At 41.9% G+C, this 18753-nt stretch overlaps 1 protein-coding gene across 1 annotated transcript in view; it reads left to right on the top strand.

Annotated features, from left to right (window-relative positions):
* enpp6 (ectonucleotide pyrophosphatase/phosphodiesterase 6) overlaps nt 1–15004 on the top strand; it is a 35257-nt gene extending 20253 nt beyond the window's left edge. Inside the window, exons 4-8 of the mRNA XM_060926965.1 lie at nt 27–168; nt 2324–2503; nt 11446–11583; nt 13026–13149; nt 14191–15004. Of these exons, the coding sequence (XP_060782948.1) occupies nt 27–168; nt 2324–2503; nt 11446–11583; nt 13026–13149; nt 14191–14402 (796 nt within the window). The 3' untranslated portion in view covers nt 14403–15004. The remainder of the gene's footprint in view (nt 1–26; nt 169–2323; nt 2504–11445; nt 11584–13025; nt 13150–14190) is intronic.
* Nucleotides 15005–18753: the final 3749 nt, after the last annotated feature.

Raw genomic sequence — 18753 nt, 5'->3', positions numbered from 1 at the left:
TATTTTCTGTGATTTGTTCTCGTGAGGAACAATATGGCAGATATGGTAGCTGTGTATTATGAGAACATCGATGTGGAAGGGCACCATTTTGGTCCTGGATCACAGCAGGTGCGGGCTGCTGTCCGCACACTGGATACGGCATTCCAGACTTTAAACCGGAAGATCAAGGTCTGTGTAAGACATGTAAAGTGAAGTAGGAGAGTAAATGCATGTGTATTGAAATAGACAAAATTCTGTGCAGTTGTTTATATATACACTAGCACAGATTAATTATTTACAGCGGGGCTGTAAATAAAAGTTTGTGAACCCTTTAGAATTTTCTATATTTCTGCATAAATATGACCTAAAACATGATCAGATTTTCACACAAGTCCTAAAGGTAGATGAAGAGCACCCAGTTAAACAAATGAGACAAAAATATTATACTTGGTCATTTATTTATTGAGGAAAATGATCCAATATTACATATCTGTGAGTGGAAAAAGTATGTGAACCTCTAGGATTAGCAGTTAATTTGAAGGTGAAATTAGAGTCAGATGTTTTCAGTCAATGGGATGACAATCAGGTGTGAGTGGGCACCCTGTTTTATTTAAAGAACAGGGATCTATCAAAGTCTGATCTTCACAACACGTTTGTGAAAGTGTATCATGGTACGAACAAAGGAGATTTCTGAGGACCTCAGAAAAAGTGTTGTTGATGCTCATCAGGCTGAAAAAGGTTACAAAACCATCTCTAAAGAGTTTGGATTCCACCAATCCACAGTCAGACAGATTGTGTACAAATGGAGGAAATTCAAGACCATTGTTACCCTCCCTAGGAGTGGTCGACCAACAAAGATCACTCCAAGAGCAAGGCGTGTAATAGTTGGCGAGGTCACAAAGGACCCCAGGGTAACTTCTAAGCAACTGAAGGCCTCTCTCACATTGGCTAATGTTAATGTTCATGAGTCCACCATCAGGAGAACACTGAACAACAAGGGTGTGCATGGCAGGGTTGCAAGGAGAAAGCCACTGCCCTCCAAATAGAACATTGCTGCTCGTCTGCAGTTTGTTAAAGATCACGGGGACAAGCCAAGAGGCTATTGGAAAAATGTTTTGTGGACGGATGAGACCAAAATAGAACTTTTTGGTTTAAATGAGAAGCGTTATGTTTGGAGAAAGGAAAACACTGCATTCCAGAATAAGAACCTTATCCCATCTGTCAAACATGGTGGTGGTAGTACCGGTATCATGGTTTGAGCCTGTTTTGCTGCATCTGGGCCAGGACGGCTTGTCATCATTGATGCAACAATGAATTCTGAATCATACCAGCGAATTCTAGAGGAAAATGTCAGGACATCTGTCCATGAACTGAATCTCAAGAGAAGGTGGGTCATGCAGCAAGACAACGACCCTAAGCACACAAGTTGTTCTACCAAAGAATGGTTAAAGAAGAATAAAGTTAATGTTTTGGAATGGCCAAGTTAAAGTCCTGACCTTAATCCAAACGAAATGTTGTGGAAGGACCTGAAGCAAGCAGTTCATGTGAGGAAACCCACCAACATCCCAGAGTTGAAGCTGTTCTGTACGGAGGAATGGGCTAAAATTCCTCCAAGCCGGTGTGCAGGACTGATCAACAGTTACCGGAAACGTTTAGTTGTAGTTATTGCTGCACAAGGGGGTCACACCAGATACTGAAAGCAAAGGTTCACATACTTTTGCCACTCACAGATATGTCATATTGGATCATTTTCTTCAATAAATAAATGACCAGGGCGGCACGGTGGTGTAGTGGTTAGCGCTGTCGCCTCACAGCAAGAAGGTCCTGGGTTCGAGCCCCGGGGCCGGCGAGGGCCTTTCTGTGTGGAGTTTGCATGTTCTCCCCGTGTCCGCGTGGGTTTCCTCCGGGTGCTCCGGTTTCCCCCACAGTCCAAAGACATGCAGGTTAGGTTAACTGGTGACTCTAAATTGAGCGTAGGTGTGAATGTGAGTGTGAATGGTTGTCTGTGTCTATGTGTCAGCCCTGTGATGACCTGGCGACTTGTCCAGGGTGTACCCCGCCTTTCGCCCGTAGTCAGCTGGGATAGGCTCCAGCTTGCCTGCGACCCTGTAGAAGGATAAAGCGGCTACAGATAATGAGATGAGATGAAATAAATGACCAAGTGTAATAATTTTGTCTCATTTGTTTAACTGGGTTCTCTTTATCTACTTTTAGGACTTGTGTGAAAATCTGATGATGTTTAACGTCATATTTATGCAGAAATATAGAAAATTCTAAAGGGTTCACAAACTTTCAAGCACTACTGTATATCGAATACGTCTGAGATTGCAGCTGTGAATTTCAGGAGAAAGACTTGGAAGAAGATTTGAATGTCATCATGTTCTCTGATCATGGGATGACTGACATCAAGTGGATGGAAAGGGTTATTGAACTGGAGGCTTACATAAGCATGTCCAATATTATAAAGATGATGGACAGGGGCCCAGTTGTCAATCTGTGGCCTAAACCAGGAATGCTTGATGAGGTAAGCTTACTGTAGTAGTTGTATTACAACTCAAGCAAACAGATATTGTACAAATGGCAAGTGTGCCTTGTCTTTGTTCTATGCTTGTTATAGGTTATGCCTAGTAATCAATAAATGTGTGTTAACAGTATCAGAAGTTCTTGCAGAGACACTTCTCTAAGGGCCCGGTCCCACAACACCTATAACTATACTTATAACTACAACTATGACTATACCGTACCGACATATACCTGAATTTAGTTCCAGTCTGGAGCAGTCACACCACAGCGAGTATAATCCCAACTATAATATCGCTTGGTCCTGCCACTCAGGTAAATAAATGCATGCCATTTAGGAATAGTCATGGAAGTTTGTTTCAAGTAGTAGCACATTATTCCGGGTCATACTGTACAGCTTGGACTTCAAAACAACCCATGCATATACTCCGGTGGTTGACAAAATACAGATAGGTCACGGACTACAGAAATATAAGAAAAAAGGATAGAAAATACGGGCTGGTTACAGATTTTAATACAGATGCATCACGGATGCTAATAATTTACAGATTGGTCATGGACATTTCAGTATATTATAGATCGGTTACCAATTTCATACAGATGATGCATCATGGGTAAAAATAAAATCAAGAAGTCTAAAACGGTTAAATGTTTTGACTGCCGAAGTTCATAATTAAAATATCTTACCTGCATTTATATGTTTACTTTATTCATTTACTATTGATATTTCACGGAAAATATCACATATCCGTGAATAAAAGATCCGTGCTTTGTATTATATTTTTTATTTTCCGTGAATCTGTATTCCGTGATTTCATGATGCAACAAGGACATACAAAGATGCCCGGGAAAATGGCATATGCTCAGACGATGTCACGTAAACAATTACCTGACTGGTCAGATGTTTTATTGGATCAGGTCCAGGCCTGGAAAAATCGCTCCAGAAGCAATCTCACCACTACTGATAAACCCAGGCCTGGGCTGTAGCTATCGTTATTGGTCTGGTGTGACCACCAACTACATAAACTGCAGGAGACCAATTTATTTATAGTTATCGTTATAGTTATCGGTGCTGTGGGACCAGGCCTTTACTCCACATTTCCACATTTTGTAATGTTACAATGTGTTATTGAAATTGAGTAAATTGGTATTTTTACCATTTGATGTAGGTTCTATGTTTCAAACCACTCCAATGTAGCTTTGGGAGTATGCTTAGGGTCATTGTCGTATTATAAGGTGAACATCCACCCTAGTCTCAAATGTCTTGCAGACTGGAACATGTTTTCTTCTGGAATTGGCCTGCACAGTATTTGGCTCCATTTATCTTGCCCTTAACCCTGAACGGTTTCCCAATCCCTGCTGTAGAAAAGCATCCTGACAAATGGAGCTCCCGCGACCATGCTTCACTGTGGGGATAGTGTTCTCAGGGTGAACATAATTTACCAAACATAATGCTTGGTGCCAAGGCCAACAAAATTCAATTTTGGTCTCATCAGACCAGAGATTCTTCGTCCACATATTTGATTAGTCTCGAACATGTCTTTTGGCAAACTCATATGGCTTTGTTGTTTTTCTCATCACTCTTTCATAAAATTCAGCTTAATTGAGTGTCCAGGCTACTGTTGGCCTTTTCCCGAACTGAGCTGTGGACCTTGGCTCTTGGTTACTTCTCTCACTAATGCCTTCCTTAATCAGTTACTGACTTTTATAGTGGACGGTCTTCTCTAAGCAGAATCACAGAGGTGCCTTATATACTGAAATCTATTTTAGAATAGAATAGAATGCCTTTATTGTCACTATACACATGCACAATGAGATTTAAAGCATCTCCAATAACAGGGCAAACAGCGTGGAGAGAGAGAGAGAGCGAGAGAGAGAGAGAGAGAGAGAGAGAGAGGAAGGGGGAGAAAAAAAGGGGGTAAGGTGCACAGTCCTGAGGTGTATGTGCTGTGTTACACATTATGGAGTGAGGTATTGCACATATAACGTATTGCACAGAGACAGTCACATTATAAATTATTGCACGAGAGAGTCACATTAATAAAATAATGTGTAATAAAATATTACACATTATGTAGTATTGCAAGGTAAGGTAAGGTGCACAGACTTGAGGTATATGTGCTGTGTGTAAGGTGCACAGTCCTGAGGTGTATGTGCTGTGTCTAAGGTGCACAGTCCTGAGGTATATGTGCTGTGTGTAAGGTGCACAGTCCTGAGGTGTATGTGCTGTGTGTAAGGTGCACAGTCCTGAGGTGAATGTGTTTTGTGTAAGGTGCACAGTCCTGAGGTGTATGTGCTGTGTGTAAGGTGCACAGTCCTGAGGTGTATGTGCTGTGTGTAAGGTGCACAGTCCTGAGGTGTATGTGCTGTGTGTAAGGTGCACAGTCCTGAGGTGTATGTGCTGTGTGTAAGGTGCACAGTCCTGAGGTGTATGTGCTGTGTGTAAGGTGCACAGTCCTGAGGTGAATGTGTTGTGTGTAAGGTGCACAGTCCTGAGGTGTATGTGTTGTGTGTAAGGTGCACAGTCCTGAGGTGTATGTGCTGTGTGTAAGGTGCACAGTCCTGAGGTGAATGTGTTGTGTGTAAGGTGCACAGTCCTGAGGTGAATGTGCTGTGTGTAAGGTGCACAGTCCTGAGGTATATGTGCTGTGTGTAAGGTGCACAGTCCTGAGGTGAATGTGTTGTGTGTAAGGTGCACAGTCCTGAGGTGAATGTGTTGTGTGTAAGGTGCACAGTCCTGAGGTGTATGTGCTGTGTGTGTAAGGTGCACAGTCCTGAGGTGTATGTGCTGTGTGTAAGGTGCACAGTCCTGAGGTATATGTGCTGTGTGTAAGGTGCACAGTCCTGAGGTGAATGTGTTGTGTGTAAGGTGCACAGTGTCCTGAGGTGTATGTGCTGTGTGTAAGGTGCACAGTCCTGAGGTGTATGTGCTGTGTGTAAGGTGCACAGTCCTGAGGTATATGTGCTGTGTGTAAGGTGCACAGTCCTGAGGTGTATGTGCTGTGTGTAAGGTGCACAGTCCTAAGGTATATGTGTTGTGTGTAAGGTGCACAGTCCTGAGGTGAATGTGTTGTGTGTAAGGTGCACAGTCCTGAGGTGTATGTGCTGTGTGTAAGGTGCACAGTCCTGAGGTGTATGTGCTGTGTGTAAGGTGCACAGTCCTGAGGTGTATGTGCTGTGTGTAAGGTGCACAGTCCTGAGGTGAATGTGTTGTGTGTAAGGTGCACAGTCCTGAGGTGTATGTGTTGTGTGTAAGGTGCACAGTCCTGAGGTGTATGTGCTGTGTGTAAGGTGCACAGTCCTGAGGTGAATGTGTTGTGTGTAAGGTGCACAGTCCTGAGGTGAATGTGCTGTGTGTAAGGTGCACAGTCCTGAGGTATATGTGCTGTGTGTAAGGTGCACAGTCCTGAGGTGAATGTGTTGTGTGTAAGGTGCACAGTCCTGAGGTGTATGTGCTGTGTGTGTAAGGTGCACAGTCCTGAGGTGTATGTGCTGTGTGTAAGGTGCACAGTCCTGAGGTATATGTGCTGTGTGTAAGGTGCACAGTCCTGAGGTGAATGTGTTGTGTGTAAGGTGCACAGTGTCCTGAGGTGTATGTGCTGTGTGTAAGGTGCACAGTCCTGAGGTGTATGTGCTGTGTGTAAGGTGCACAGTCCTGAGGTATATGTGCTGTGTGTAAGGTGCACAGTCCTGAGGTGTATGTGCTGTGTGTAAGGTGCACAGTCCTAAGGTATATGTGTTGTGTGTAAGGTGCACAGTCCTGAGGTGAATGTGTTGTGTGTAAGGTGCACAGTCCTGAGGTGTATGTGCTGTGTGTAAGGTGCACAGTCCTGAGGTGTATGTGCTGTGTGTAAGGTGCACAGTCCTGAGGTGTATGTGCTGTGTGTAAGGTGCACAGTCCTGAGGTGAATGTGTTGTGTGTAAGGTGCACAGTCCTGAGGTGTATGTGTTGTGTGTAAGGTGCACAGTCCTGGGGTGTATGTGTTGTGTGTAAGGTGCACAGTCCTGAGGTGAATGTGCTGTGTGTAAGGTGCACAGTCCTGAGGTGTATGTGCTGTGTGTAAGGTGCACAGACTTGAGGTGTATGTGCTGTGTGTAAGGTGCACAGTCCTGAGGTGTATGTGCTGTGTATAAGGTGCACAGTCCTGAGGTGTATGTGCTGTGTGTAAGGTGCACAGTCCTGAGGTGAATGTGCTGTGTGTAAGGTGCACAGTCCTGAGGTATATGTGCTGTGTGTAAGGTGCACAGTCCTGAGGTGAATGTGTTGTGTGTAAGGTGCACAGTCCTGAGGTGTATGTGCTGTGTGTGTAAGGTGCACAGTCCTGAGGTGTATGTGCTGTGTGTAAGGTGCACAGTCCTGAGGTGTATGTGCTGTGTGTAAGGTGCACAGTCCTGAGGTATATGTGCTGTGTGTAAGGTGCACAGTCCTGAGGTGAATGTGTTGTGTGTAAGGTGCACAGTGTCCTGAGGTGTATGTGCTGTGTGTAAGGTGCACAGTCCTGAGGTGTATGTGCTGTGTGTAAGGTGCACAGTCCTGAGGTGTATGTGCTGTGTGTAAGGTGCAGAGTCCTGAGGTATATGTGCTGTGTGTAAGGTGCACAGTCCTGAGGTGTATGTCCTGTGTGTAAGGTGCACAGTCCTGAGGTGTATGTGCTGTGTGTAAGGTGCACAGTCCTGAGGTATATGTGCTGTGTGTAAGGTGCACAGTCCTGAGGTGAATGTGTTGTGTGTAAGGTGCACAGTCCTGAGGTGTATGTGCTGTGTGTAAGGTGCACAGTCCTGAGGTATATGTGCTGTGTGTAAGGTGCACAGTCCTGAGGTGAATGTGTTGTGTGTAAGGTGCACAGTCCTGAGGTATATGTGCTCTGTGTAAGGTGCACAGTCCTGAGGTGAATGTGTTGTGTGTAAGGTGCACAGTCCTGTGGTGAATGTGTTGTGTGTAAGGTGCACAGTCCTGAGGTGTATGTGCTGTGTGTAAGGTGCACAGTCCTGAGGTGTATGTGTTGTGTGTAAGGTGCACAGTCCTGAGGTGAATGTGCTGTGTGTAAGGTGCACAGTCCTGAGGTGTATGTGCTGTGTGTAAGGTGCACAGTCCTGAGGTGAATGTGCTGTGTGTAAGGTGCACAGTCCTGAGGTGTATGTGCTGTGTGTAAGGTGCACAGTCCTGAGGTGTATGTGCTGTGTGTAAGGTGCACAGTCCTGAGGTGTATGTATTGTGTGTAAGGTGCACAGTCCTGAGGTGTATGTGTTGTGTGTAAGGTGCACAGTCCTGAGGTGTATGTGCTGTGTGTAAGGTGCACAGTCCTGAGGTGTATGTGCTGTGTGTAAGGTGCACAGTCCTGAGGTGTATGTGCTGTGTGTAAGGTGCACAGTCCTGAGGTGTATGTGCTGTGTGTAAGGTGCACAGTCCTGAGGTGAATGTGTTGCATTTCACATTATGGAGTGAGGTATTGCACATTATAAAAGTATTGCATAGAGAGTCACCTTATAAAGTACTGCACATTATAAATTAGTAAAATAAATAGACTATAAAGTCAGAGCATATCCAAGTTCAGGGCGGTTATGGCTTTTGCTCCTCAAGATGCTCACTGTTTTTTGTTTTTCATAAAAACCCTGATTTTAGATTTACAGTTTAAATTTCTTCTTAGTTTTAATGATATTGTTTGTTTAGGCATGACCCTGGGCCTTCCAGGAATGGGTTTATTTAAATTGAGATCATGTGACATGTCAGGTGTGTGCGAGTGTGGTGGATGTAAGTCCAGATGTGTTCAATAACAATATACAGTGCGATCTTAACATAAAGTGCGTGAAACGCACACAACAGGCAAACAGTCCAAATCAACAGGCGAACTCAAAACGAGGAAACAGGCAGGAGGTCAACCAAGGCGCGAACAGGATATCAGAGGCAAGACTAGGACAAGATCAGAGGAGAGAAACAGGAGTTGAGAAACCAGGACTTGAACAGGAACAGGAAACAAGGCTCAGTAAGGCACACGAGACGTGGCATAATACTTCACGTCATCCTTTCATCGGCGCAGTCCTTAAATAGCCCAAACATAGTTCATTGATTAGAGACAGATGCGCGCACTGTATCCCACTCGGCATGCGCACAGCCTGAGGCGCGCCTTAAAGTGCACGTGCCAAGGCGCACAGGACTGACATGACACTTTAACTACACACAGTTGAATGCCATTCAGCTAATTAAGTGTTTTCTGCTGGCACCAGAACTAATTTAGTTTTTTTTTTTAATTTAGGAATAATTATGCAAACTAAAAGCATTTTATTGTACTATTTCTTGCAATTCACTTTACATCCCAAGAGCAATGAACAAGTCAAATGCAGAGACAAAAAAATCCTAATCTGTGGAAGTCACAGGGCTGTAAAAAGCCTGTCCAATCATTTCATTTGGTCCAAATGAAGTGAATGGATGGCCTGCCTGTCTGTCTGATCTGTTGCCAATTAACCAAATTAGTTTTTTTTTTTTTTAGCATGACACAACATTTTCAGTCTCTTATTTCCACTGTCCCAACTTTTCTGAAACGTGTTGCTGACATCAAATTCAAAATGAGCATGCATTTTTCTAAAAAAAAAATTCTCAGTTTCAACATTTGATATGTTGTCTTTGTACTACAGTATTTTCAATGAAATTTCAGGTTTCCATTATTTGGAAATCTTCTGTTTTTATTTACAGTGGTGCTTGAAAGTTTGTGAACCCTTTAGCATTTTCTATATTTCTGCATAAATATGACCTAAAACATCATCAGATTTTCACACAAGTCCTAAAAGTAGATAAAGAGAACCCAGTTAAACAAATGAGACAAAAATATTATACTTGGTCATTTATTTATTGAAGAAAATGATCCAATATGACATATCTGTGAGTGGCAAAAGTACAGTATGTGAACCTTTGCTTTCAGTATCTAGTGTGACCCCCTTGTGCAGCAATAACTACAACTAAACGTTTCCGGTAACTGTTGATCAGTCCTGCACACCGGCTTGGAGTAATTTTAGCCCATTCCTCCGTACAGAACAGCTTCAAGTCTGGGATGTTGGTGGGTTTCCTCACATGAACTGCTCGCTTCAGGTCCTTCCACAACATTTCGATTGGATTAAGGTCAGGACTTTGACTTGACCATTCCAAAACATTAACTTTATTCTTCTTTAACCATTCTTTGGTAGAATGACTTGTGTGCTTAGGGTCGTTGTCTTGCTGCATGACCCACCTTCTCTTGAGAGTCAGTTCATGGACAGATGTCCTGACATTTTCCTTTAGAATTCGCTGGTATAATTCAGAATTCATCGTTCCATCAATGATGGCAAGCCGTCCTGGCCCAGATGCAGCAAAACAGACCCAAACCAGAATACTACCACCACCATGTTTCACAGATGAGATAAGGTTCTTATTCTGGAATGCAGTGTTTTCCTTTCTCTTACCACAACGCTTTTCATTTAAACCAAAAAGTTCTATTTTGGTCTCATCCATCCACAAAATATTTTTCCAATAGCCTTCTGTGTTGTCCACGTGATCTTTAGCAAACTGCAGATGAGCAGCAATGTTGTTTTTGGAGAGCAGTGGCTTTCTCCTTGCAACCCTGCCATGCATACCATTGTTGTTCAGTGTTCTTCTGATGGTGGACTCATGAACATTAACATTAGCCAATGTGAGAGAGGCCTTCAGTTGCTTAGAAGTTACCCTGGGGTCCTTTATGACCTCGCCGACTATTACACGCCTTGCTCTTGGAGAGATCTTTGTTGGTCGACCACTCCTGGGGAGGGTAACAATGGTCTTGAATTTCCTCCGTTTGTATACAATCTGTCTGACTGTGGATTGGTGGAGTCCAAACTCTTCAGAGATGGTTTTGTAACCTTTTCCAGCCTGATGAGCATCAACAACGCTTTTTCTGAGGTCCTCAGAAATCTCCGTTGTTCGTGCCATGATACACTTCCACAAACGTGTTGTGAAGATCAGACTTTGATAGATCCCTGTTCTTTAAATAAAACAGGGTGCCCACTCACACCTGATTGTCATCCCATTGATTGAAAACACCTGGCTCTAATTTCACCTTCAAATGAACTGCTAATCCTAGAGGTTCACATACTTTTTCCACTCACAGATATGTAATATTGGATCATTTTCTTCAATAAATACGTGACCAAGTATAATATTTTTGTCTCATTTGTTTAACTGGGTTCTCTTTATCTACTTTTAGGACTTGTGTGAAAATCTGATGATGTTTTAGGTCATATTTATGCAAAAATATAGAAAATTCTAAAGGGTTCACAAACTTTCAAGCACCACTGTATGTTGTACACAGTGTCCCAGCATTTTTGGAACTGGGGTTGTATTTATTTTCCTACCTGTGTGCATTCTGCCCGTGCACTCATTGCACGTGACTGAAGGGTTCTACAAGTCCAGACAGACATATTGCTAAAGCTAGTGACATAGTAAACAGCTGTTTATACTAATAATGGCTATGCTCATTGGTTACATTCAGTATTATAATATTAGGTGTGAGACATGAGGTCGTTGGATATGACAACAATGTGCTGTGCTCCTCTCCCTGATCCTCTCTCTTGTGGACTCCAGTAGTAGTCAGGCAGTGCGTGTTCATGTGTTTTGGAGGAGTGGCTTTGGAGGGAGACCTGAAGGGAGAGGGTGGAATTTTTCGGTTGGATACTTTCAAAATCTAGCATACTCTTGGTGGTTTCTCCAGCGTTGCCTACCCTAGCTTTAAGTCCATTCTGGTTCCAAGTTGTAACACTACAAAACATGGAAAAGTCCAATGGGGTGAATATTTAATGCAAGGCACTGTATTTGGTATTAAAATGTTTTCGTTCAAATGCTCTGAGCATTTGTGTTATGATGAATTTTAATAATTTTACTGGCAATAACCATATAATAATGTACTGTATATAGAAAAATACCTTTCTATAACCTTTTTTCAGATATACACAGCACTGCAGGCAGCAAAAAACATGAAGGTGTATCGGACACATGAGATCCCAGATCGCTATCACTATAAGAATGGAAAATTTGTCTCACCATTAACACTTGTTGCTGACCCTGGATGGTTCATCGTTGAGGTTAGCCTCTAGTCTCAATGTCATAAAATTAATTGTTCATGGAAAAATAAAATGCTCCAATTTTTTTTCCATTACCACAGAGTCATTTAATTGTCATTTAATTTTGGTGTTTATAGTTTGTAGTTTGCTTCTTCTTTAGTTTCGCAATGGCAAAGCAAACTTGGCTAACTAGTAAGAGAAAATTATAGCATATACCCGAATGGAGGCAATGGAAATAATTTTGACAGCTAATTCAAATTCAGTTTTGTTGTTGTTCTTGTTACTGGTAGTTATAAGCTAGATTTTGTTGATGATCAACAGCCATTTCAATTTGAACAGTTTTAGTCAATAAAAACAAATTAAGATTTTGTCTCTCTCCCCCCCCCCCCCCATAATTCTCCCAATTTTCACAAATTTAAGAAACTTTGGAAACTTCCTAAGTTTCCAAAACACAAATGAACAATTTCCTGAGTTTTGTGTTCATTCTTAAAAATAATTATCTACCTTCTCCTCCATTGTGCAGAACGAACTGTTTCTGACATTTTTGTCTCATTTTATTTGTTGAAGAAAATGTACACTATCGTTCAAAAGTTTGGGGTCACTTTGAAATGTCCTTATTTTTGAAAGAAAAGCACTGTTCTTTTCAATGAAGATCACTTTAAACTAATCAGAAATCCACTCTATACATTGCTAATGTGCTAAATGACTATTCTAGCTGCAAATGTCTGGTTTTTGGTGCAATATCTCCATAGGTGTATAGAGGCCCATTTCCAGCAACTCTCACTCCAGTGTTCTAATGGTGCAATGTGTTTGCTCATTGCCTCAGAAGGCTAATGGATGATTAGAAAACCCTTGTACAATCATGTTAGCACAGCTGAAAACAGTTGAGCTCTTTAGAGAAGCTATAAAACTGACCTTCCTTTGAGCAGATTGAGTTTCTGGAGCATCACATTTGTGGGGTCGATTAAATGCTCAAAATGGCCAGAAAAATGTCTTGACTATATTTTCTATTCATTTTACAACTTATGGTGGTAAATAAAAGTGTGACTTTTCATGGAAAACACAAAATTGTCTGGGTGACCCCAAACTTTTGAACGGTAGTGTACGTAATGGAAAAATGGAAAATGCATTTAATCATATCTTTCTGAGGAAAATAGTGGTTTATTTAGTTATCATTTAATATTTATTGTCAAAAAATTATATATATAACATGCAAAAAACATGCAATGAAGGTTTTAGTATTCTACCTAGATTATAAAGACCATTTAGGAGTGAATCATCACTTATACTGAAAATGTTCTTTAAGTCTAGGTTTTACCGACATTGATTTTTCAGTTTTCAGTACAGAATAGTCCTCAAGTTTCCTATAAGCAATATCTAATAATTTCTGTACAGAGCAAACCTCTTTCTTTGCTGTGAAGGACTGAACCTAGGTCACTAATCTCACCCGATTCTGCTTGCAGAACAAAACTAATCTGCCTTTCTGGCAGAATGGTACAGGAGAGCCTCAGGGCTGGCAGTATGGTTGGCACGGCTATGACAATGAGTTCCTAGACATGAGGGGCTTTTTTCTGGCTCAGGGACCAGGTAAACACCATATAAAATGTTATGTATGTTCTACGAGAGGTGGGTGATATGGCAAAAATATATATTATTATGATACATACACAGTACTAGACATTATCCCAGTACACTAGACATTATCCCAGTTCTTCATTTATCTGCTACAAGCATGTTCATACACACTACGAGTGCTTAAAGATATTCTTAATAGAAAACCAAAGAAACATGGCTTATGTGGGGGCGGCATGGTGGTGTAGTGGTTAGCACTGTTGCCTTACTGCAAGAAGGTTCTGGGTTTGATCCCAGCGGGGTTGAGGTCAGGGCTTTGTGCAGGCCACTTAAATTCTTCCACACCAGTCTTGGCAAACCATATCTTCATGAACCTTGCATTCTGAACATGTTTGGGCCTCTTAGTTCCAATGAAGGGAAATTGTAATGTTATTAAGTCACAGCCGGGGCGGCACGGTGGTGTAGTGGTTAGCGCTGTCGCCTCACAGCAAGAAGGTCCTGGGTTCGAGCCCCGGGGCCGGCGAGGGCCTTTCTGTGTGGAGTTTGCATGTTCTCCCCGTTTCCGTGTGGGTTTCCTCCGGGTGCTCCGGTTTCCCCCACAGTCCAAAGACATGCAGGTTAGGTTAACTGGTGACTCTAAATTGACCGTAGGTGTGAATGTGAGTGTGAATGGTTGTCTGTGTCTATGTGTCAGCCCTGTGATGACCTGGCGACTTGTCCAGGGTGTACCCCGCCTTTCGCCCGTAGTCAGCTGGGATAGGCTCCAGCTCGCCTGCGACCCTGTAGAACAGGATAAAGCGGCTAGAGATAATGAGATGAGATGAGATTAAGTCACAGCCTTCATGTGATATGGAGAGGGCCTAGCTGGATTTTACATATATATATATATTTTTCTTATCTTCCAGTGAGTTTAAAGTGTCTAAATATGAAATTGTACAATGTACTAATGTATACCATATTTTTGTAAGTTGTCATATCACCCATCCTTATACTGTACGTCCAATCTGAACTGCACTGTACTGTATATTAATGCCTTGTCTCATCTCTGCATTTCAGCCTTCAAGAAGAATTTCCGAGCAGGGCCGATCAGATCAGTGGATGTGTATAATTTAATGTGTAACACCCTTGCCATCCATCCCCTTCCTAACAATGGCTCCTGGTCCCGAGTGCAGTTTATGCTGACAGCCTCTGCTGATGCTGTACAGCCTATGTTGCTTTACAGATGTGTGTTGGCAATACTAGTGATGCTACTGTCTGCTCGGATTTAGAAACTACACATATCTTCCTTCTGCAGAACTGCGCTTAGGCTTTAACCATTGATGTTTCAAGGGCTTTTGATGGTCAACTAATGATCCCAGAACTATACATATCCTCCTGAGAACCAACCCATGGACTTGTGTCCTCTGTAGTTGACATTTGTTTTACGTGCACACCCTCTTACTCTTTCAAGCTATTCACTTGAATCCTGGTGTCTTGTAAAGAGTACTGTACATCCTGGACTTTCCAATGATATATCATGTGACTAGGAGGGTTGCTGGGAAATTCCTAGTAAGGAAATCACAACAAAAGAGAAATTGAGAGACACATTTTTTTCTTGGTTCCCAGGAGGATATAATTATTCCTATGTTTCAGTACACTATGTCAGAAAAAGTGGGATACAATAGCTAGAAACTTCAGTTAACCCTTTGATGCAAAACATGGGTCAAAAGTGACCCGGCTGAGATTTTGTCTTCTATATCTTTGCAATAAATTAATTCCATCATTCAGTATTCAAGGTATTCCTCAATTAACTTGTTTTTGATCATCATACATCCTTGTTTTATTTTTTCCTTTCTTACTTTTTGAATAAAACCCCTTTTTGTATCACTACCCTTCTAATGCACAACATGGCTCAAAAATGACCTGCATTCATTTTCCAGGTTATTTCATGTATGGCTGAGAGTTTCTATGATATACTTTTGAAATAAATTCATTTTGTCATTTACTTTTCCAAATATGCAGTAAATATCTTGTTTTTGTTTAGCACAAATCATCATTTTTATTTTTCCTTTCTTAAGTTATGAACAAGCACAGCTTTTGTAATTCTACATCAAGTTTACACACATGGGTCAGAAACGACCCGCATGCATTTACTCCAGCGTTTGGTGGGAACTGTGAATTGTGCTTGTGTCAGACATTTCACAGCTCAGCACAGCGCCCTTTGCCCATCTCATACATGGAAGTAATGTTTTTCAATTGTTCTAACATTACCTTAGAAAAAAATTGATGATGTTTAGGTTACCTTGAGAGTGTGTAGATTACTTGTCAGAAAGTTACAAGTAATTACTATTAGCTACCGAGCTGTCGACATATTCTACTTTAGTTAGCTAATTTTATTGTAGTTGGCTTAGCTAACTACGTAGTTAATAAATAAATAACTGGCCCCATTCACTGCTAAAGTAATTACTTGAAATAAATTATTATTATAGTATTAAGACATGGGGCGGCACGGTGGTGTAGTGGTTAGCGCTGTCGCCTCATAGCAAGAAGGTCCGGGTTCGAGCCCCGTGGCTGGCGAGGGCCTTTCTGTGCGGAGTTTGCATGTTCTCTCCGTGTCCGCGTGGGTTTCCTCCGGGTGCTCCGGTTTCCCCCACAGTCCAAAGACATGCAGGTTAGGTTAACTGGTGACTGTAAATTGACCGTAGGTGTGAATGTGAGTGTGAATGGTTGTCTGTGTCTGTGTGTCGGCCCTGTGATGACCTGGCGACTTGTCCAGGGTGTACCCCGCCTTTCGCCCGTAATCAGCTGGGATAGGCTCCAGCTTTCCTGCGACCCTGTAGAAGGATAAAGCGGCTAGAGATAATGAGATGAGATGAGATTTAAAGAATACTTGGAATATTCAATCATAAAATAAATTGATTTCAAAAGATAGAGGAAAGAAAAACTCAGTCAGCATGAAATAACCTGGAAAATGAATGCGGGTCATTTTTGACCCATGTTGTGCATTAGGAGGGGTGTGCATATGTTTTGCACCAACGGGTTAAATCTCTACATATAGCCAAATATAGCTAAACTTGGCAGAGGTGATATGTTGTTTAGATGGATAAAGGAAACTCCAACTCTTGGCTCACACAATTAATTAAAGCATATTTAAAGTCAAACACTTGCTTGTCCTTATGAAAGAACAACCTGCCTTTGATTTTTTTTCATGACTTCACTATGACAGATGCTTTTAATTCTATTACACTAATTTACCATGCTTTCAGTGATGTGGATGGTTTTGTCTTCAGTCTATTTTGGTCCTAATGGCAGTAAAGATAAGAATTAGCGATGCCCCCCATCTCCCCCCCCCCCCCCAACTCCATGTTTCGGCACTAGACTGAATATAAAGAAATATGTAGTTTTAATTTTCCAGCGGCGGCACGGTGGTGTAGTGGTTAGCGCTGTCGCCTCACAGCAAGAAGGTCCTGGGTTCGAGCCCCGGGGCCGGCGAGGGCCTTTCTGTGTGGAGTTTGCATGTTCTCCCCGTGTCCGCGTGGGTTTCCTCCGGGTGCTCCGGTTTCCCCCACAGTCCAAAGACATGCAGGTTAGGTTAACTGGTGACTCTAAATTGACCGTAGGTGTGAGTGTGAATGGTTGTCTGTGTCTATGTGTCAGCCCTGTGATGACCTGGCGACTTGTCCAGGGTGTACCCCGCCTTTCGCCCGTAGTCAGCTGGGATAGGCTCCAGCTTGCCTGCGACCCTGTTGAACAGGATAAAGCGGCTAGAGATGAGATGAATTTTCCAGCAGGTTTTCTCATCGTCACCGTTTCTTAATAAGACTGTATGGGTCAGATTTAGTACTCATGCAGTTTTTGAAATAAAAGAAATGTTTTTGTCTTCTTTTGTCACTAACACTGTATTGCATCACATGGTGATCTGGGTCTGGGTCATTCCCAAATTTACAATTGCAGTTGTTTGAGTTTGGAAACAACTTCATCATTGTTAAGAAGTTTACGGTGATTCATTCCAATGGTCATATTTTACATCTTGCTTAACAAGGATTTGAAGCCATGGTTCGCCTCAGATGACAAAGGATTATTATCAAGTCAATAGGAAAGCTAAAAAATGACTAATATTTTCCCTGGCTTATTGTGACTTACATGAAATTTGATTTAGTATTAAATATTACAGTGAAAACTATTCTTAATGGCTAAATATTCAGTAAGTCATGCTTTTTCGATACGACAAAGGACCTGTATGAGGTCACTTTTTTCTGGATCAACTTATACCTCGAACTATAGGGCCTAACACAGCAAGGCACCTTGTCACATTGACCCTATTTATGGTTTTATTGACTGTGTGCTTCTTTGGTAAATGTGTGTTCACCCACTGATAACAAGCATACTTGAGGCAATGGGCCATTCAATGTTCTTTACAGTGGAACAGTGCTGTAATGATAAGGTGGCTGTCTCCGATATCCACCTACCAGTGACACATACTGAATATTACCATTACCCTGCCACTACAATGTCGGTGTAGGTGCTGTGCTTAGACTGATCCACTAACTATAATGCCTGGTTAGTGGTGGTCGTTTGGTGGTCTATTTCTACTGATAAATGAGTTTAAGAGTCTCTGGCAAATAGATACAGACAGAAAAAATTCCTTGTCCTATGCCTGATAAAATTGCAAATAAGTATAAAGGATGCATACCGATAAACTGACAACTCAGTGCTGAGGTACACTTGAGTTTGGAGGCAAAAACTTTATGGAGGCAAAAACATTCACACACTGTAAAAAAAAATAGTTGAGAATACTTGAAATTTCAAGGCAACCGTCTGCATTAAGAATTTTATGTTTTGCCAACGATGTGCCCATGATAATCCAAACTATGATAAAACTGTTATCTTTATTAAGAATTCTTAATTAAGTCAATTTTCAATTCCTCATTCTGCCAACATAGATTTCTCTTTTTGCTGAACAGTGGCATTCACAGCAGTGCAAAAAGGCAATCACAATTTTTTTGGGGCTTTTTTCACCTCTATTTGGATAGGACAGCGTAGAGACAGGAAATGAGCGGGAGAGAAGGGATCAGGAAATGACCTCAGGTCAGAGCCGAACCCGGGTCCCCGGATTTATGGTATGGCGCTTTATCCACCTGAGCCACGACGCCCCCGAGGTTATCACAATTTATCATTAAACTATACATGCCTTTTTTCATTGTTCTACACAATTACAAAAATTTTTAAAACCCACGTTGTGGGTATGGCGTTGTGGCTCAGGTGGATAAGGCGCCATACCATAAATCCGGGGACCCAGGTTTGATTCCAACCCAAGGTCATTTCCTGATCCCTCCCTATCCTGCTCATTTCCTGTCTCTACACTGTCCTATCCAAATAAAGGTGAAAAAAGCCCCCCCCCCCAAAGTCTGATAACCTCAATTGTCTTTTTGTACTACTGTGAATGCCACTGTTCAGCAAAAAGAGAAATCTATGTTGGCAGAATGAGGAATTGAAAATTGACTTAATTAAGAATTCTTAATAAAGATAACAGTTTTATCATAGTTTGGATTATCATGGGCACATCATTGGCAAAACATAAAATTCTTAATGCAGACTGTTGCCTTGAAATTTCAAGTATTCTCAACTATTCTTTTTTTA

The sequence above is a fragment of the Neoarius graeffei genome, chromosome 8 (assembly GCF_027579695.1).
Source record: "Neoarius graeffei isolate fNeoGra1 chromosome 8, fNeoGra1.pri, whole genome shotgun sequence".
NCBI classification, from domain to species: domain Eukaryota; kingdom Metazoa; phylum Chordata; class Actinopteri; order Siluriformes; family Ariidae; genus Neoarius; species Neoarius graeffei.
Note: the sequence above shows the minus strand (reverse complement) of the source record. Positions and strands in the feature narration are given on the sequence as shown.